Source organism: Equus przewalskii, chromosome 14 (genome assembly GCF_037783145.1).
Source record: "Equus przewalskii isolate Varuska chromosome 14, EquPr2, whole genome shotgun sequence".
Classification (NCBI taxonomy): domain Eukaryota; kingdom Metazoa; phylum Chordata; class Mammalia; order Perissodactyla; family Equidae; genus Equus; species Equus przewalskii.
This window is the reverse complement of record NC_091844.1, coordinates 63,038,625-63,058,206: the sequence shown is the minus strand read 5'-3', so window position 1 is coordinate 63,058,206 and position 19,582 is coordinate 63,038,625. Positions and strand designations below refer to the sequence as shown.

Genomic DNA, 19,582 nt, shown 5'->3' with positions numbered 1-19,582 from the left:
AAGTCATAATGTCTGAAAGAGGCTTCATGCCTGGAAAGGACCGTTTAGTGTTGGGGTTTAAATGAACATTCAGTGTATTCAATTTGTAAATGTTAAAACCCACATTCTCCTAAGAATTTAAGTTCAACTTACACATTTTGTCATTCTATTTATAAGTCCAATATTTTTATATAGCATGAGATCAATTTTTATTTTGTGATTAATGTTTATATATCTCTAGGAACAGGTTAAACTTTCCTTGAGAGTTCTTTCTATATCAAAACTCTATTAATTAAATCTCTAACACTGGTCTCCATTTATAAATTTTATGTATTTGATTTTTTCCCAAGCACTTTCTATACCTGAGCAGGCAGCCACAGTCCTAATAAGGATTTTCTTCTTAAGTATTTAAGCAGCTCTTACAAATCTAATAAATCAAACTTAAAATGCAACGAATTGAATTCCTTAGTAAATTTAAATATCGATTACCAACTTAATCAAGTTCTGTTAATTCTTATTCAACGTAAAATCCTAAATCTAAAGTCAGTTCTGTTTCAAATTGAAATCACAAGTCCTGTCCGTCAGATTCTCTATTATATGATTCCCTTAAACATTATAGACATATGAAATAAGAAAAATAACCCACCTCACTCTAAAACTTTAATAGATAAGTATTAATATTCTAAACTTAATGTATGTCATTATCTGTGTAGCAGAATTACCATCTTAGGTCAACTGACGTCACTGGGTGGGCAAATTCATACCTGTGATTAAGTCAGTTATCAATGAGAGAATTAAGACTAGCATTTGGGACAGTTACTCACAGTGTGAGTCAGGGCAGCCAAGCATGAGATACAGAGCACATTCTGCTACTGCTGTGTTAACAGGGGATACCAAATGTTTCTCATGTATAGTATTTTTTAATCAATATCTTCCATTGCACTGATTCTCAAGGGAATAATAGGGCAGATAAAATTAGTTAATAAAAGCTTTTCTCCAACTACACATGACTCCCCCCAAGAAGCAGATACTCTCTCCTAAAGGGATGTGCTCACCCCTTGAGATTTCTGACCACACCGATGGCTCAGACTGATGGCTAACCTCCACCATCCCTGTAATAAAGGCTGGCGTATTAGGGTTCTCCAGAAAAACAGAACAAATAGAGATTGATTCATTCATTCATATAAAGAATTGGCCCATGTGATTATAGAAGCTGGGAAGTTCAAAATCTGCAGGATTCGCTGATGGTGTGGGAGGCCCAGGGAGGGCTAGCTTCCAGTTCAAAGGCCGTCAGGCAGGAGGAGCCAGTGTTGCAGATGGAGTCCAAAGGCAGTCGGCAGCGGGCTGGAAAATTCTCTTACTCAGAAGAGGGTCAGTCTTTCTGTTGCATTCAGGCCTTCAACCAATTGAATGAGGCCCACCCACATTATAGAGAGCAATTGGCTTACTCACATCCACCAAGTTAAATGTTAATCTCATCCAAAAACACCCTCACAGAAATGCCCAAAATAATGTTGGACCAACCACCTCCGGGCATCGCATGGCCTTGCCAAGTTGACGCGTGAGGTGAGCCATCATGACTGGGGCTGAGAAAAAGGTTGCGAGCCAGTGAAGGAAAACATGTGCATTTTGTGGAGCTTCTGCAGCCCCCACTACCATCCTATACACATTTAAGGCGGGGCCTTAATTTTCAGTTCGGAGCTGACTGTTGTTCCTTTTCCATCCCCAGGTATCTGCTGGAGGAGGGTGGGAGGATACTCAACACTTAAGCAGGGCCCCCTGCTGGACAGGGCTGTTCCCACAGGTCAGGGCCTCTTCCACCAAACCCGCAAAGAGATGCTGGACTTGTGAAAGGGGATGCGTAAGCAGGAATGAGTGACAGAGAAGCCAGGTGCCAAAAGGCGGGACAGTGCATCAGAGGAAGAATACTAGAAATAAAGCTGAAATGTGAGGTTTTTTTAACAACCTTGTCTAGGCAGATGACTTAGAGAAAGCAAGTCAATAACATTCAGGTTATGGTCATATTGTTGTCATTGATTAAAAACATATTAGAAGAGGGGCCGGCCCCATGGCATAGTGGTTAAGTTGGCGTGCTCTGCTTCAGTGGCCTGGGGTTCGTGGGTTTGGATCCCAAGTGCAGACCTACACACTGCTCATCAAGCCGTGCTATGCTGGCGTCCTGCATACAAAATAGAGGAAGATTGGCATAGATATTAGCTCAGCAACAATCTTCCTCACCACAAAAAAAAAAAGAAAAGAAAAAACATGGTTTGCTGCAGAGTAAGGAAAGTTAAAAAAAAAAAAAACCTCTGATCACAGGGAAAACTTACTCCATTTCCTGCTACACTGAGTAGTGTCCTGGAACAAGCTGCATTTCCCAGACCTGATTCCCTGGAGTGGTGAGTCAGTGAGTGTTCTGAATGCCAGCTGGGAGGACCAGCGGCCCTCGCTGGACTGCAGACTCTGTTTTGAGAACTGCTTGAAGCTATTGTCTCAGTGGCCTCGACAATTTGAGAACAGTTTGACGTGTGAGGTGTTTGATGAAAAGATGACCAGTTGGTGACATGAGCACTTCTGGAGTTTGTGTACACTTGGATTTCGGGGTGTCAGTTTGATTCGGTGCTTATTTTCATAAGAGCTATACTGCGTTGAAGTGCTAGGAAAGTATTTGGCCACCCTCTGTTAGATAAAATATTCTGAATAGAGACTAAATTTCGTTATGATTATGATGGCACTGATGTCCTGTTAGAATCTTTCTAATTTAGAGCCAAAGTAGAAAAATGAAAACATGCATGTAAAATGGACAATCTGATCACAGAAAGCAACACTTTTATTTTTAATTAAGAAGAGATCTAATTTATCTCAAAAATAAAATTTTTAGCAGTTTAAACTTTCTCCTTTGAAATCAGATTATGAACAGGCATTCAGTTTTCTAGAAACGCCTTTTTGGTGTTATCTTTTACTAGGTGATTTGCTGTTTAATGGAAATTTTACTTTCACATATTTCAAATAAACTTTGCTCCTGTTATGGCTTTTTTCTCTTCAATGATAGGAATAGTTGAAACATACTCGAAGAAGGATGAACTATGATAAGTGGTACTATGAGAAAATCACTGTACATAATTGCTTAAAGCCTGAGATTTTGAATTCAAATAATGTTGTATTTATTTTGACCTTTTCTTAATTAATCTTATAAGACAACTCTGGCTAGAGCAAAGCTGCTGGCTGCCTGTGCCTTTAATTGCAGACCTCGTGGCCAGAGCAGGCAGGCCTGGCAGAGATGAGGGAAAGTTGATCTACTCTCCCTTCATGCAGCAGACAGATCATGCCTCTTACAACTGGGAGAAAAGCATCTAGAAAGCGCTTAGAAAGCCACCAGGTTCTTGTCTTCATGTTGACACAAATCTACAAGGAGCAAAAGCTAGGAGGGTAATTGTTTTGCTCAGCATCAGTAGCCAGTATCTTAAGAAAGAAGCAAATTACAAAAGATTAGCTCAGTGGGAAGCTTTGGACACAACAGTACCTTCTTTATGCTTCCTTCTGAGCTTCAAATCTCAGTGGCAAGCAGAGCTGTTGGGAACAGTTGTGCTGGTTGTGCACTGCTCAACCCTAGATGATACCATTCGTGTGGTAATCTTTGAGCCCCTACAAAGAGTAGCCGAAGAAATCACTGCCAGAAGGAAGAGCTACTAGGATGGTATCTGATTCTGAATAGACCCAGAGGGGAAGGTAAGAAGAGAGTCATTTCAGATTAGATAAATAGCGATATGTAAGAAAATCACAAAGGAGTGTTAGGGATTTTAAAATAGTTCAGTTTTGCTTTACAGTGTTGTCTTATTTCCTGTAATTGAATGGAATACGAATTTATGAATAATCTTATTGGCAATGTTTAGTGGTACTTTAATATTACGTCAATTATCTAGAACTTGCTCTTCAAATAACGATAACGGATTCAGCAGTACCTTTATCTTATAACCTTGAGATCGATACTTCTCAATGTTAATCAAGAGCATTTTGAACAAATATTGATGCAGCTTTTTCTGCTTCAAAACTTAAAAAAAGCAAGATTAAAATAAATATTCTTTAAAACACAATTGTCTTTACCCTTATATTTTAGTAATGTACTTTTTTAGTAGAAGAGAACGTTATTTTGAGAATTTATCCTGACTTCACCTTTGGAATATTGTTAAATTCCTCTGGGCCTTAGTTTCCTACACACAAAAATGAACGAGGGTTACGCTGTTCATGCCTACAGTGTGTGCAATTCCGTGACTGTCATTCTGAAAACATCAGGCACCACCTGAAGGCAATAGCACCATCTAGTGGTGATTACCTCATATTACAGCCACAAGTTTCACTGACAAATTGTCCTCCCAAGATTTTGCGGCCTAATAGTAAAAATTTTCTATTTATAATTGTAGAATATGTAAGCTAGAAAGGACCTTAGAGATTAACTAGTCTAGTTTCCTCATTTTGCCATTTAAAAATAGAAAGGTTAGATGAACTCCAGCCTTAATATATATATATATATATAAAAAATATTTCCCCTGTATTTTTTTGTTGTTTCTCTTGACTTTTTTTATTCACAGAACATAAAATTAAACTTTTTCAAGTCAGCAGTTTAATGGCATTTGGTACGTCCACTATATTATGCAATCGCCCCTTTATTCTTAAGCACACACTTAGCTCCTATTTTAAATAATTCTTACTTGGTTAATGCAAAAAATAAAATAATAGAGAAAATACAATCCCTCCTTGTATATAATACTTATTTGTAAGTGTTGACTTCTCGGCTGGTCACGTCAGGGTGGTGCTTAAAGAGCAGAAGGGGGGAAATGAAATGGTTTAGCTGTCCTTACAGTTAGAAAAATATGAAGCAGATTGGTTTAGAAAATTAACATGGTGAACTTTCCTCCTATTTGCCTCTCTTTTTATTGTATTGTTCAGTCGTATCAAATATTGCAGGGTACCTCCTTCTTGATTTCCTCTGAGACTGTCTAAATGTAAGACTTTATAATGTATTTCTAAAGCCCAGGATATTTAGAAATGGGGAAAACCTTTCATGTAATCGGTCCTTAATAAGAAATTCACAAGTTATTAATCATTATTTTAAGGTTTTCATGTGTGGCATAATTTAATACTATTACAAGTGTATAAATTTTGAATCCAAGTTTTAGAAAGCAAAGGGAACCCCCATTTTTGGCATTCAGACCCAACAAGTCTCTCTCTTCGGTCAGAGTCTGGCTAAATAAACAGCAATCTGGTGGGAAATGCTGAGTGTGACTGAACTTGGAAGGGCAGCTTTAGGTGAAGGGTGGGGGTGGGGGAGCTTGACTGGTCTGTGGCCCTCTGGTTTCTTTAGAGCATTAACATTTGCAGGAGTCTCGCAGAATGTAAACCCTGCCAAGACTTTGGACTTCATTACTTCCCTGTCCTCAACAAGTACAATTTAATTGAACATTAAGCAATTTGATCTCTTTCACCTAATAAATCGAGCAAATTCAATAAACATAAATCCTGCTAATGACAGAGCTGACCCTGGTAGGGCTGAGCTCCTCAGCATTCGTGCTTATTACTCTCCCTGGAATTTAGTCTCGAATGCTTATTGCCTAACCAAGTGCTTACCTGATGCTTATGGTCTAGGCAATGTATTTAATAATTTTCCTCTCAGAGGTTCAGAAGGGCTGCTGTGGAGTAGAAAGAACATAGTTTGGCAGATAGATCAATTTAGGTTCAGATCCCACCCCTAAACTAAGACAAGTGACACCATAAACCTTAAGTTTCTTATTGGAAACAAAAGGAGCTAATTATAGTTATTTCATAGGGTTGTTCTGAGATTTAAAGGAAAAAGTGTCTGCAAAAGTACACAGCTCCTGGCACATGGCAGCTTGAATAACAAGCTAGTCAACTTTCCTTTTTTTTCACTTGAGGAAGATTGTCGCTGAGCTAACATCTGTGCCAATCTTCCTCTATATTTTTGTATGTGGGATGTTGCCACAGCATGGCTTGATGAGTGGTGTGTAGGTCCGTGCTTGGGATCTGAACCCGCGAACCCTGGGCCACTGAAGCAGAGTGAGTGAACTTAACCACTACACCACCAGGCCGGCCCTGTGAACTCTCCTTTTTTCTCTTCTCTAACAGGGATCTAGAGTAGCCAGTGTTGTCTGGTTGGCTGGTACTCTTGTATCTCTAATGCTTTCTTATCCATTATATATGCCTGTGACTCGCTCTGAGTTACCGTCTCTCCTCTCCTTCACCTGGTTAGCTTCCTTCCTCTAGACTCTCCCCTCCAATGTGAAGCCTTCCACAGCTCTTCCTAGCTGACTCTAGTCATTACCTCTTCTGTGGTCCCCATAAGCTGTTGACATGTCACCGTGTACTGCCCTTACAGCCTTCCTGTCTCCCACACCCCACCATGCCCCTAATATTCTCAGCCTCTGGTTGAATGAGTGAATGAGTCAGTCAGTCACTGAAAGAAACAGTTACCTTTAATATCACCGAGGCTAAGTACCATCATCCTGTTCAAGAATTAAAGCTAAAAAAAAATGTGTCCAGGGGCTGGCCTGTTGATGCAGCAGTTAAGTTCACGCATTCTGCTTTGGCGGCCCAGGGTTCGCTGGTTTGGATCCTGGATGCAGACCTGGCACTACTTGGCAAAAGCCATGATGTGGCAGGCATCCCACATATGAAAAAAGTAAAGGAAGATGGGCACGGATGTTAGCTCAGGGCCAGTCTTCCTCAGCAAAAAGAGGAGGATTGGCAGCAGATATTAGCTCAGGGCTAATCTTCCAAAAAAAAAAAAAAAGTCCAGTCCCAGGAACTAGCAGGTAGAGAAGCAGTTCTAGAACCTAAGACTTTTGACTCGTGTCCTTTCTCCTTTTAGTATACCCAGTTTTCTCTCATGACTCAGCAATTTTAATATCGGGGAGCAAGGTTCTTGCCTGTTTACCAGGTGTGGTGGGTAAGTGTTCATTCTCTGAGAGGGAGCGTAAGCAGACAGACCCCAAACTGATGTCCAGTTCCACAGGTGTGGCATTACCAGGAGAATCCCTTTTCACCTTCCTTTCTCTGTCATCAGTACTGGATGCTATGTTCTGTAAATGGCCAATATTTTTCTAATTTCGTAGCTTTTGCTAATTGCAGTCTAAGAAAAATGCTTGTTATACTGCTGTCTCAGCATGTACTGGGGTAAATATTCATTCCGTTCTCCCCGTCTCCTCCCTTCATTTCCTGATTGTGTGTAGGTTTTCCAAACACCATTGTCAATTAATAATACATGTGGAAGCTGTAAGAAAAACATCTCGTCTAGAAATTTGAGCAAAATATGATCCATTTTTCTTGATGCCCAAGAACTGGTCCTTGTTTCCCCTCTATTTGAAAATGATGCACTTCAGACTTTAGAGCCCTGATGTGTGGAGAATGAAATGCAGCCTCTTCCTCATTTCTAAAAGCAGCTGAATTTAATCCGCCTCAGAACTAAAACTTTACCTCCCAGTTTCCTCACATGCCAGAGTGGCATTGTGACATGTGACTGTCCAGACCAGCCCTGCAGATGTGTCTGTCATCAGGAATGGGGATTTCCTGCCAGGATGTAGTAATGTGCTTCCCATTGCTGCTGACAGCAGGGGTCCCAGACCCACTGGCTCCAGGGGGTAATTTTTAAACTTTTTTTCCAAGTTAAAGTGAAAATCAAAGCAGTACCATCTGTCATGTGAGTCTGCCATGCCAGGGAAATGAGTGTGATCAGTGGCCTGGATCCTGTTTAGACCACTTAGTGACGGTGTCCCACACCATCCCATGTGTGTCTTTTATAGCTTTGATCAAGAGCTTACCATTTGTGCTTGGGGACGTGGGGAATGCAATGAGGGGGCTTTGAGGTGTGAATATTTCCATTTCCTATTCATTTCACATTCGTATTTGGCTACAGTCTGGACGAACACAACATATGGTATCTCAGAAATGGTATTTGCCTCGCAAAGTACAAGCCCTGCTTAGCAAAGCTATTCCTTTGCACCAAGCCCCAGACAAGTAGGTGGTTAATTGTTGTAAAAGGTGTTTTGGAGAAGGACAAAGACTCTAGGGACAGAAAATGTGTTCATCTCCACCCTGCGAGCTGGATGAAGTGGCAACCGAGGGATTCTCATGGTCTCTCGTGGGAAGTTGTGGAAATAGTTCAGGGATCTACTCTTCTCAGGCTTTGTAACCTCAGCCAACCACAGTTCACTGCATCTCCAAGCTGGACTGTAGCCATGACCGAGCCCTCCAGAGAACCAAGGCGAAGTAACTCCAAGCTAGAATGGGTTCCAGTTGTGGCTTGGGGTGCTCAGAGGCCCAGCACATGCTAGAATATACACGTGCTCAGATTCTGAAGATGATACCTTGCCCAAGACTCATTCGAAAACTGTGATGTTCCAGTTGCTCCCTTGGAAAATGATGAGAACCCTTCTGCCTAGTCAAGACATTTCTAAAGGATTCAGGCATACACTAAGAATTGTTAACATCAGTTTTTCCCCTATACTTTGAGTTCTGTTGATCTGGTGTTAAAATGTGCTATTGCTCATACTTTGTCACTGCCCAACCAAGTAATTAAATTTGCCAAGGCAGTCGATAATTTTGTGTGTGTTGTTTGAGGTGATCCCCATGAAGATATCTTTCTCTGTTTGCTGAGCTAGACTTTCCCTCCGTCTTTTTAAAAATTGCAAATAATCTTGAAACAATATCTAAAAACCTCTGAAGTCTGCACTTTCATTGCTCTTAATTTACTGCACAATCCTTTGCCCGTTGACAACTACTTTTAAGTTTTGCTAACACTAAAATTTATATCAATCATTCTGATACTGTCTTTGAAAATCCTCATTTATTTCCAGATGTTCAGTAGGGACTTAGTGATTTTGCCTATGAGAAAAAATTATAACCTCCATTTTCTTGGTGCTTCAAAATTTATGAACAGTTCCATAGCATTATTTCATTTTTTATATGTCAACACAGAGGAAGGCAAACAAGAATTATCCCCGTGTAACAGATGTGGAAACTGAGGCTTGCCCAAAATTGCTGAGCTGGAAAATAACGGGTACAATCAGGACTTGAGTCGTGGCTTCTGCCTACAAAGCCCACATTCTTTCCATTACTCCATGCTCGCTTCACCCTTGACCCTGGCCAAGCACAAGAGCAGATGTGTGTGACAGGAGAGGCAGCATAGATGGATTAGGGTAGACCCAGCCACACTCCCAGAAAAATAACTCAAAATGCATGTCCTGGTGTGGCTGGGACTCTAACGCATCTTCAAATACAAAAGAAAGTGCATTTAGTGCAGAAATTATGCTTTGATAACTGACCAAAGCTGTCTTGAAGTTTGGAATGTTAATGTGTTAGAGAAAGTAAAGCAGCAAAGGACAGTAAGTTCTAGAATCTTAAAAATGTGTAGCTGTGGAAGAAGGGAGGGGAAAGAAGATTCAGCGAGACCCGGAGGCCCCACCCCATTACTCTCCTCTGCTCCCCTTTACCAGCCCGGGTCAAGTCAGAAGGCTTCCTTAGGATCCACCTGGTAGTGCCTGGACACAACCTTGAGCTTGCTTGCTTGATGCCTTGGCTACGCTCTTTCTCAAAGTAATCCCAAATATCTTTTCCTGTAAAGTGAATTCTACTCATCTACTTAGTTTCAGGTCATGTGCCATCTTTTCCAGGAAGCTGTTTCTCAGCGTTTCACAGGAACAGAAGTCTGTTCCTCCTCTTCACTCCTCTCACGTTCGGTCCCTTCCTTTTGCAATGCTAGATGGTGAGAGCTTGGAGAGTCGAGAACAGCTCCTTTCTTGGTGGACGAAGTATGGTCTAGGGAAGAGCATAGGACCAAGGGACGGACAGCCCCACGTCAGGCAACAGATCCGGGACCTCGTGTCTCGGTGAGGCTTCCCTGACAGCCAGATGTTGGAGAGGAGCGTGCTCAGCCATCTCTGGATTCAGTTTTACAAAATGAGAACGTGAATGAGTTTATTTTTAATATCCGCTCTTGATCATAACTCTTGCTTGGATATATAATATTGAACAAGTCTCCCTTTCAGATGTACGACAAACGGATATAAAAAGCCTTGAGAGAAAATGACCTCAGCTCTTGCAACTTGTAAACTTCTCGGCGATCTTGCTTTTGCAGGGAAATCCTTAATTCTTTGTTATCAGACTTGAAGCAGTAATGACAACCATTTGTGTTCTCTTTGTTTGAAGTTGCGTTTTTTTGAGTCAAGGATCTTTTTCTGCGTTCAGCTATTTCTGTAGTGAAATTAATATTTCTCATGAAATGGTTTCACGCAGAAGCGTTGGAGTGTCTAGGCTCTTTATGTTGTTCCTAGAATGCTTCTGCACAAAGGGAATTTTAGGAAGGCATAGCCATAATCCTGCCTATCTGGTGGTTCAGGTCCTTTCTGGCCTTGCACTTCCTTTGTGCACTTCTGGGAGAGAATCGTGTGTGTTTGTGCTCACACGCATGCTTGCGCACATACACACGCTTTTGGCAATGAAAGAAAGCCTCGAGAGTTCATGCTATTGCCTTAGTGCATTTCTGTAGTTTTGTATGTTACAAAAGGAAACAAAATAGAGGAAGACTCCCCCAGTCTCTGGTCCAGGTGAGTGCGGTTGTCGCCTTGCGTGTCTGCCCTGAAAGTGTCCATCCAGTCCTGGGGCCTGCTGACCTGTATCTCTTGGTTCTGGCAGTGCTGCTGAAGTCTGGGGAGCCCCAAAATTTTCACCATGTGCTAGATGAATCCTTGGGCAGTATATTTCTGTAAGGCATGCATTTACAACATGAAGTTATCCCTTCTAAAGCTTTCCTCTCTAGACCTTCAAAATAATTCTCCCAAAAGCAGGCAAGAGCCCGGAACCATGAAATGCGTTGAAAGCTCAGTAACCCCAGATCAAATGGAGAACCAAGATCCCATGTGTTAGGTGGGTCCTGTGAGGAAGACTAAAGGAGAGTTGAGAAGTCAGATAGCCATGGGGCTGACCCGGCTTAGACCTGGAATATGGCCTCAGGAAGCGGTACCTGCCGATGAGTCTATCTGGGTGCAGAGAGGTAAAGACGAGAATTGCGAAGGAGCTGAGATAGTGTAGGAGAGGCCCAGTGTTCAGTGTGCACGCTGGAGCTTCATTACTGAGTTCGAATCTGGCAATGACAACTACCAGCTGTCACTTAACTGCTCTGTGCTTCTGTTTCCTCATCGGTAAAATGGCGATGATGATAATACCTCTTCACAGAGTAGCATGACTTTTTTAGTGAATTAATGTGTGTTAAGTGCTTAGAACAGCACCTGGCACAGAACAAGCAATATGGGGCTATTAGCTATTATTAGTGCTATTATCAACCCTACACTATTGTTATCATCATCACTATAATACCATTCATATAGACCACGTCTTGAGTATAGAGTTAGAACAGTAGCTACTAAATTCAGGTGGTACCCAGTAGCATCCTCGCTTGGTTGTCTCACTTTTGGAACACCAGAGAGACATTTTTTCGGTCTCTAGTGAGTGAAAAAGTACCTGTCTGTAAGTATAATTACGTTATACCTCTAAAATGTTTTGATGGTAACATTTCGACAGTGGGTTCAGAGGAAGCCGTTCTTCTGAAAGGCCTACATCGCTCAGGTGCCAGCTCGGATTTTCAGCTCCTTACTCCCTTGGGATATGTTCTACCAGCTGTTCAGCTACTATTTTCGGTCTTCAGTTTAGAATCTGAATTATATTCTCCAGCATTCATCGTCTGTGAATGTACAGAGCTCCCCTAAAGAATACTGAGACGCGTTCCAGGCTCCGTGGTGTGGGGGGTGGGGAGGGGGGCACGTGCCCTGGCAGAGTCCCTGTGCTCTGAGCTGGGACCGGGTGCGTCTGGGTGCCAGCAGACAGCGATGGTGTGTCACGTTGCTTGTCATGTCCTTCTTAGATGACTACGCCCAGCTGTGTAACATCCCCGTCGCGGGACGCCGGCAGCCATATGGACGAGATGCCTTGGTCGACTTTAGTGAGCAGTACGCTCCACAACCTGATCCCTACTTCATTCAGGACCGTAAGCAAAACTTTTCAGTTACCGTGAAGCTCAATTGTGGTGAAAGATTCGTCAGTGGTTCTCAAAATGTAGTCCCTGGAAACTAGTTAGAAATGCAGATTTTCAGGCCACACTCTAGACCTGCTCCATCAGAAACTCCGGGATGAGACCCCGCGATGTGTTTCAGGGGCCCCCTGGGTAATCTTTGTGTTTAAGTTTGAAAACCAATGGATCAGATTATTAGTCTTGCTGGTAGAGATGCTGTTATGTTTACTGTCCTCAAAGAAAATTATCTTCTTATGATTTCCATAACGAAGCCATTTTTTTTAGCCATTAAGTGTTGGTCTAGTTTGAGGGCCAGGGTTTTCTTGAAAGCCTGGTTAGAATTGTAGTCTTTTCTTCATATAAGGAAATGACAAATGTTAACTGTACTGAGTTGATCCTGACAAGTATTTTAGAGTGGGACATCAAAAAATTGCTCTCCTGGCCAGAAATTAACTTTTAGAATCCACTCATGAGGGGATTTATTAAGTAAAAACCATTTGCCTGCTCTTCCTGGATTCGTGAGCAGAGTTTTCATGTGGGAAGTGGAGTGTGCATGTGCACACCTTGTTCCCGTTTAGAAAGTAAATGTCTGAGGAAGCCGCACAAGCTGAATGCTTCTGGGGGGGAAATCAGAGCTTTCAAAGACAGGCTAATTATTTGAAGTCTGAAAATTAGGATGGTACAAAATGAAATATTAGTAGACCATAAACTGTGTCCCTTCAAGCCCGGGAATAGAAAACACAGATCCCAGCTGCCTTGTCCACATCTTCCAGAGGGGCCCGCCTCGCGGCGCATAAAGCTGCACCAGGTTTTCAAGACGGACTCCCTGTGGACCAGGGAGTTGATGTTAGGACTTTGGAGATGCTGCTGAATTACAAAATACAACAGAGCTTTTTCTTTCTTTGGGTTCTGACACCTGTGCACAAAGCAAGCTGGCCATGACGTGGCTCCTGAGGAGAAACACGAGCGTTTGGATCCACTTCAGTTCTGAGTCGAAGAGTTTTTTCTTCCTTCCCTTTTCCTTTCTCCTTCTCTTTCTCCTCTCCCTCCCTCCTTGATTCCTTCCTTCCCTCCTTTTGTTTTTTGAAGGATGCAGTGTGTTGATCATCCAGCAGAATTAAGAGTGCTTTAAAATTTACACAAAAACAGCATTCTATCAGTCCAGCCAGGTTGATTAACACAGCTGTGTACCGTCCACCCAAGTCTAGAACACTGGCCCCTGGTGCCCTTTCCCAGTGCCCTCCACCCGCCAAGACTACCCACTCTCCTAACTTTCTGTCACCTTAGGTTATTTCTTTTAATCAATAACACATCCCCGTGCACTGCTTCGTGGATGTGCCCACATGCACTCATAGCTGTAAGACTGTGTGCTTATGATTTTCTATACGTCTCTGTATGTATGTTACAGGTCAATAAACATTTACCTTAAAAATAATAGAAAGGAAAAGAAGAGAGAAGAAATATTAAGGTTGAAAGAAAGCCCAGTTTCCCTGCACTATAAACCCAAATACCACGTTAAGTCTGTCTGCGGCTCTGACACAATCCGCGGCCGGTGTGTGTAGCCTCCATCGCATTATAGTTCAGATTCCAGGAATTTTAATGTTGAAATGTTCTGGCTTATGTACCTTCTTTTTTAATACCGACATTGCTTTAAAACTCTTTTTTAATTCACTACAAATGTTAAGGAATAAACTTGTTGGTGTCACATCAGTTTCCTCTTTAGCAACATAGGAAGGTGAGACACAGTTCCAAGACCTTCAGCTCTGCCTACATAATGACCTTTACATTTCTTACAAGTTACAGAGAAATAGCTCCTCCTTCCCAGATCAGGAGCGAGGGCCTTCTGGTTCTGCTGAGGAAATGATCCTTCTGGGTAGATAGTAACATAGAGGGAATGCTGAGGTTTCTTAGCGCCTTTATGATCCACCACATCCTGCCTTCTGGTTATTTAAGAAAGTTGAGCTGATGGCTGGTGGTTCCTTTAGGTAGAGCAGTATTTCTAAAACTGGAATCTTTTTCCAAGGTCAACTTTTTCTTATAAAGGACCAGAGAGTAAAATTTTTAGGCTTTGCAGGCGTTGTCTCTGTTGTAGCTACTCACCTCTGCTGTGGCATCAGGAAGGCAGCCACAGACAATATGTCAGGTCAGCGAATGGGTGTGGCTGTGTTGCAGTGAAACTTTATTTACAAAAATAGGCAGCCGGCCAGCTTGGAGCAGGCGCTGCAGTTTCCTGCCCGCTGTTTTAGAGTCTGGTAGAAGCGTTTTGGGGAGTCTACTTGATATGTGTATACGAGTTTCAAATTTAATTTCATATTTCAATTTCTGTGATAATTAAAAAATAATTTGACTAGTTATAAAGTCAAAAGGATTTTGCCATGATACATGGAATTTGAAAATAGTTTCATAGATGAGGACGTTATTTTCTTAAGTCACTATTTCTCACACCGGCTTTGGGAATCTGCTGACATGGTCTTAATGGCCTGTAATGTTTTTTCCCCCTTTAAAATTTTAAAAAGAGCCTGTCATGGATGTATTACTCAATTTTTAAAATCGCTGAGTTAGACCTTGTAGCCTTGCATAAGCCATGATATGTTGCTGCCCCCTGCAGTCCCACTGGAGAATTGCTTCAAAGGCTAGATGGAAGGTTCTGGCTGTATTTTGATATTTTTTTAAAGCTTGTAGTGGTAAGGTTCGGAAGAGGGGGAGGAGATGAAAAGCCGCATCAACAGGGTGTTTGGGCCACTATGGATTTATAGTGACAACTTTCCTCCCTGGAAAGAGAGCTAGACACTCTCCATGGGTGGTTAAATTGTTTCTATATTACTGAGCTCCAGCTCTGACTCAGCTTAAAGATATCTAAACTAGAAAAACAGCCTAACAAGAGCTTCTTTGTGTCCTTAACAAAAACTTTTGGTTTTCTAAACAGCAGTGTGGTGTACTTTTCTCATTTATCAGGATGTTTTGAGTCCCTTTTACTGCCTTTATCCTTTGATCCCCAGAGCCCTTTCGTAGGGCTGCTTCCTCAGCCAGAGCAAACAAACAGGCTTCAGCAGGCAGGGCCAGCTTGGCTCGCCCGCTCTGGGGAACTCCAGGGAAAACGCACCGCCACAGATGCCCATGGGTCTTTGAGCAATTGTCTCCCGAACTCTGAGAGTAGATGCCACTAGTTCCATCCTGAAAGATGGTCTGACATTTGCCCTCCTGAGAACTCAGGAAATTTGGAATTCTAGGTAAAAGCTTTTAATAATTAAGGGCAAAACAATGTTACTTGCTTTATCATTTGATGCAATTTTAATACAAAACATCAGAATTCAAGATGTGGGGCTAATCTGTACAACATATACAAAGGTTTTAATACTTGATGCTTAATATTGTATACAGATATGTTCCATGTTAAATTTTAATGCTGTCTAAAGGTTAAGATGTCTGAAATATGTATATATGATGAACCATAACCTTAATAATCATACAGATTTGAAAAACGGTGTAAGAGGTTGAATTTCTAACTTGGTACCTGTTCTTCCCTTTCCAGGGTTTTTAAATAGCTTTGAGGAGCTGCAGGCTGAGGAATGTGGCATCCTCAACGGATGTGAAAACGGCCGCTGTGTGAGGGTGCAGGAAGGTTACACCTGCGATTGCTTTGATGGGTACCACTTGGATATGGCCAAGATGACCTGTGTCGGTAAGAAGGATGTGTGTCTCATGGGAAATCGTTCTTTTCATGAGAGCCCCAGGGGCCAGATCTCATACAGTCAAGTATATTTAAGATAGATTTGCCGAGTTTCAGTTTGGGAAGATGAGAAAAGGTCTGGAGATGGCATTAGTGATGGTTGCGCAATGATGTGAACATACTTAACGCTACTGGACTATTCACTTAAAAATGGTTAAAATGATCAGTTTTGTGTTCTGTATACTTTGCCACAATTTTTGAAAAATAGAGTTGATGTCTCGTTTAAGAGTTCATACAGTGGAAAGTCCAGAATGTTCCAGATAATTACTTTTACTCTTTTAAATTTAGCTTTTGTCTATGCACAACCAATGTTTTCCCTGAATGCCTGACATAAGCATAAGGGAGTGTAGATGTCTGGGGAAAAAAATACAGCTTCCATGGTAATCATTTTAGAGAAAGTTCCTTCTAAAACTTTGCTTTGAGTTGCCTTCCCTCTTGTTTTTAAAAGGACAGTGAACGTACATTTATCCTTGTCTGTGTGATCAGTGTTGTCTTCCAGGGCCTGTTGGCCTTTATGCTAAAAGGCCCTTGACTTAAAGTGTTTTTTTCTGTTTTTTTGTGGCTCTTCTGCTCCCTTCTGTAGGAGCCCCTTTCCCCACTTCAGTTCTGTCAGTCTCATTCTCTGGTGGGTGTGGAACATAGGTAACCTGGGGTATTACAGGTGTTTCCAGTGCCTAAGAGCCTTTCTTTTCTTTTCTGTGGAAAGAAATCTAAGACGGTAACAAGCCTTTCGAGAGCTGCTCAGAGGCCTGTCTGCTCACTTGTTGGAGTCTTAGCTGTGATGCTCTTGACAAATCTACCAGTTCTTCTGTACCCGTGCAGAGGAATCTAGGAGGTTTCAACTAGAAACTGTCAAGCTGGCAAATGTTTATGTCATGTTAAATAACAGAGAAAGAATTTCTAGAACCTTGCTGATAATCTACCTTTTTAAGAACTAGAAAGTCTTATTTATCTTGCTTGTGATTGAAACAAACGAGAATGGGAAAGTACAGTTTACTGGGGCGGGTAGAGAACAGCCAGGCCATGCTCAGGCCGGATGCCTGGACGCCTCAGGTAAGCTGCAGGTTACGTTTCTGTGCCTAGTGATAGTAAAGCTTGTTTACCCACATGGTGTGGCTTATTGCAGATGTCAACGAATGTGACGAGTTGAACAACCGCATGTCTCTCTGCAAGAATGCCAAGTGTATCAACACCGAAGGTTCCTACAAGTGTCTGTGTCTGCCAGGCTACGTCCCTTCCGACAAGCCCAACTACTGCACTCCGTTGAATGCCGCCTTGAATTTAGAAAAAGACAGTGATCTGGAGTAAAAGAGAATCTACATAACCGAAGCCCATATACCCTGCACTGTGTAAAGGAAAAGAGAGAAATGTATTATACTTGAGACATTGCACCTAAACCCAGAGCGTTGGGAACACGGAAACATCACGGAGTCGCGTGTCCTTGGAAGAGCGTGAGAGGATTCAGTGGGAGCCTGACTGGTGTGACAGACCAAATGGACATTTCTCTGAAAAACCAGTATATATAGTCTGTTCATATGTAAAATTCAGTGGAAAAGAGGCGGAACAGTGCTGTTATTTTAAACAGAAGGTTGTATTATTATGTTGTTTTGTTTTTTACTATTGCTTGATTAAATTTGGCATTTAAATAGTGGTGGAAATATTTTATATAGTTTTCATTTTTTGGTTGTGCAGTTCCTTGGCTACTGTTTTTCTTCGGATTTTTTTTTTTTAAATCTCAAGTGCAGAAGTCTTTGATGAAATATTGTTAAACTGTATTATAAGTATTGTTACACAGGGTTTTGCTATTCCTGGTCTGGAGCATTTTTAAATCCAAATTGTCTGTCCTGTGGAGCAGGCAGTAATTTTGTCTCAAAACTTTTATACACATTTGGAGAATATTTACAGTGTATTGTCTGATTTTAATGTCCATTCTTAGCCAAGCTGCTGTTAGGTGTCAATTGGATCCCTTTCCTACATTGAAATGGAAGAACTAATGAGCTTACGTTAGTATTGTAATGTGTAAAGTAAGCCCAGCAAAATTTTTGAAAACTTGATGATCCCAATATATTTACCATTGTATGTTAAAGCAAAATAAATCACCGTTTTTTTAGAAAAAATTCTACCTGAGCGTAATTGTCAATGAGTACATGTGTACAGGTTGTCTCCTCCCTCCCCCCACCCTTTGCTTTTATCAATGGTTCTCTACTAACGTAGGGTCTGTTAAATCTGTTAGATACGTAATGGACTGAAATGTGTCCCCTCAAAATTCGTATGTTGAAGTCTTAACTCCTCATTGTCAGAATGTGAGTCTGTTTGGAGACAAGGTCTTTGAAGAGGTAATTAAGGTTGAATGAGGTCATTGGGGTGGGCCCTAATCCAATATGACTGGCGGCCTCATAAGAAGAGGAGATTGAGACACAGACACACGGAGGAAAGACTGTGAAGACACAGGGAGAAGCAAGCCCTCTACATGCCAGAGAGAGGGCTCAGAGGAAATCAGCCCTGTGACACCTTGAGCTCGAACTTCTAGCCTGCAGAGCTGTAAGAGAAGGTGGTGTTTAAGCCGCCCCTCTGTGGTGCTTTGTCATGGGAGCCCTGGCCAAAGCCCTGCAGCAGAGATGTATCTAGCACGGGAGCAAGGAGTAACGGCTTTCAAGGTTTCAGCCCCTGCTTGATACACATCTACAGTCAGGCAGTTGTCCTATAACTTCAACTGAATTTCAGAATCCATTTTTTACTTAATAAAAGTATCTGAGTAAAACAAAAAACAATGTATACCCATACACAGCAGAAAATGTCCCCATTTAACATTTTCCTGAAAGACAGGCTTTTGGGTTTTAATGCTTTCATAGGCAGAATAATGGCACATCAAAGATGTCCATGTCCTGATCCCTAGAGCCTGTGAATATGTTACCGTGTGTGGCAAACGGGAATTAAGATTACAGATGGAGTTGCGGTTGCTAATCAGCTGGCCTTAATAAGGAGAGTATCCAGGTGGGCCCAATATAATCACAAGGGCCCTGAGACTCGAAGAGGGAGGCAGAGGAGGAGAGTGAGAGGGAGATGTGACTATGGAAGGAGTCAGATGCCAGGTGAGAAGGACTCCATTCCCCACTGCTAGCTTTGAAGACAGGGAAGAGGGGAGGGGGCATGAGCCAAGGATTGTGGTCGCCTCTAGAAGCTGGGAAAGGCAAGGTACCATTATTCTCCCCTAGAGCCTCCAGAGAGGGACGCAACCCTGCTGACTCCTTGACTTCAGTCCAGTGACACTTGCGTCAACTTCTAACCTATGGAACCATAAGATAACAAATGCATTGTTTGAAGCCACCAAATGTGTGGTAATTAGTTGCACCAGCAATAGAAAGCTAAAACAATACCCAAGCATCATAAAACATATCCCTCTCTCTCTCACGCTTTTCAACTGTTTATATAAGAGAAACTTATGTCTCCAAAACTCAACTCAGCATTTTTTTTTTTGGTGAGGAAGATTGGCCTTGAGCTAACATCCATTGCCAATCTTCCTGTTACTGCTTGAGGAAGATTATTCCTGAGCTAACATCTATGCCATCTTCCTCTATTTTGTATGTGGGATGCTGCCACAGCATGGCTTGATGAGCTGTGTGTAGGTCCATGCCTAGGATCCAAACCTGCAAACCCTGGCTGCCAAAGTGGAGTGCACAAACTTAACCACTACGCCACCAGGCTGGCCCCACAACTTGGCATTTTAAATGATGTGCTGGCACAGTCTTGTTATATTCCAAATATAACAGTTGGAATCACCATAAATGTTTGAAAAG

At 42.0% G+C, this 19,582-nt stretch overlaps 1 protein-coding gene across 29 annotated transcripts in view; it reads left to right on the top strand.

Moving 5' to 3' along the window:
- The window catches only part of LTBP1 (latent transforming growth factor beta binding protein 1), a 382,985-nt gene extending 365,078 nt beyond the window's left edge, over positions 1-17,907 (top strand). For all 29 annotated transcript variants that reach the window (XM_070574194.1, XM_070574192.1, XM_070574191.1 and 26 more), the window contains 3 exons: positions 11,909-12,031; positions 15,588-15,737; positions 16,912-17,907. In XM_070574194.1, coding sequence (XP_070430295.1) covers positions 11,909-12,031; positions 15,588-15,737; positions 16,912-17,093 — 455 coding nt within the window. In that variant the 3' untranslated portion in view covers positions 17,094-17,907. The remainder of the gene's footprint in view (positions 1-11,908; positions 12,032-15,587; positions 15,738-16,911) is intronic.
- Positions 17,908-19,582: the final 1,675 nt, after the last annotated feature.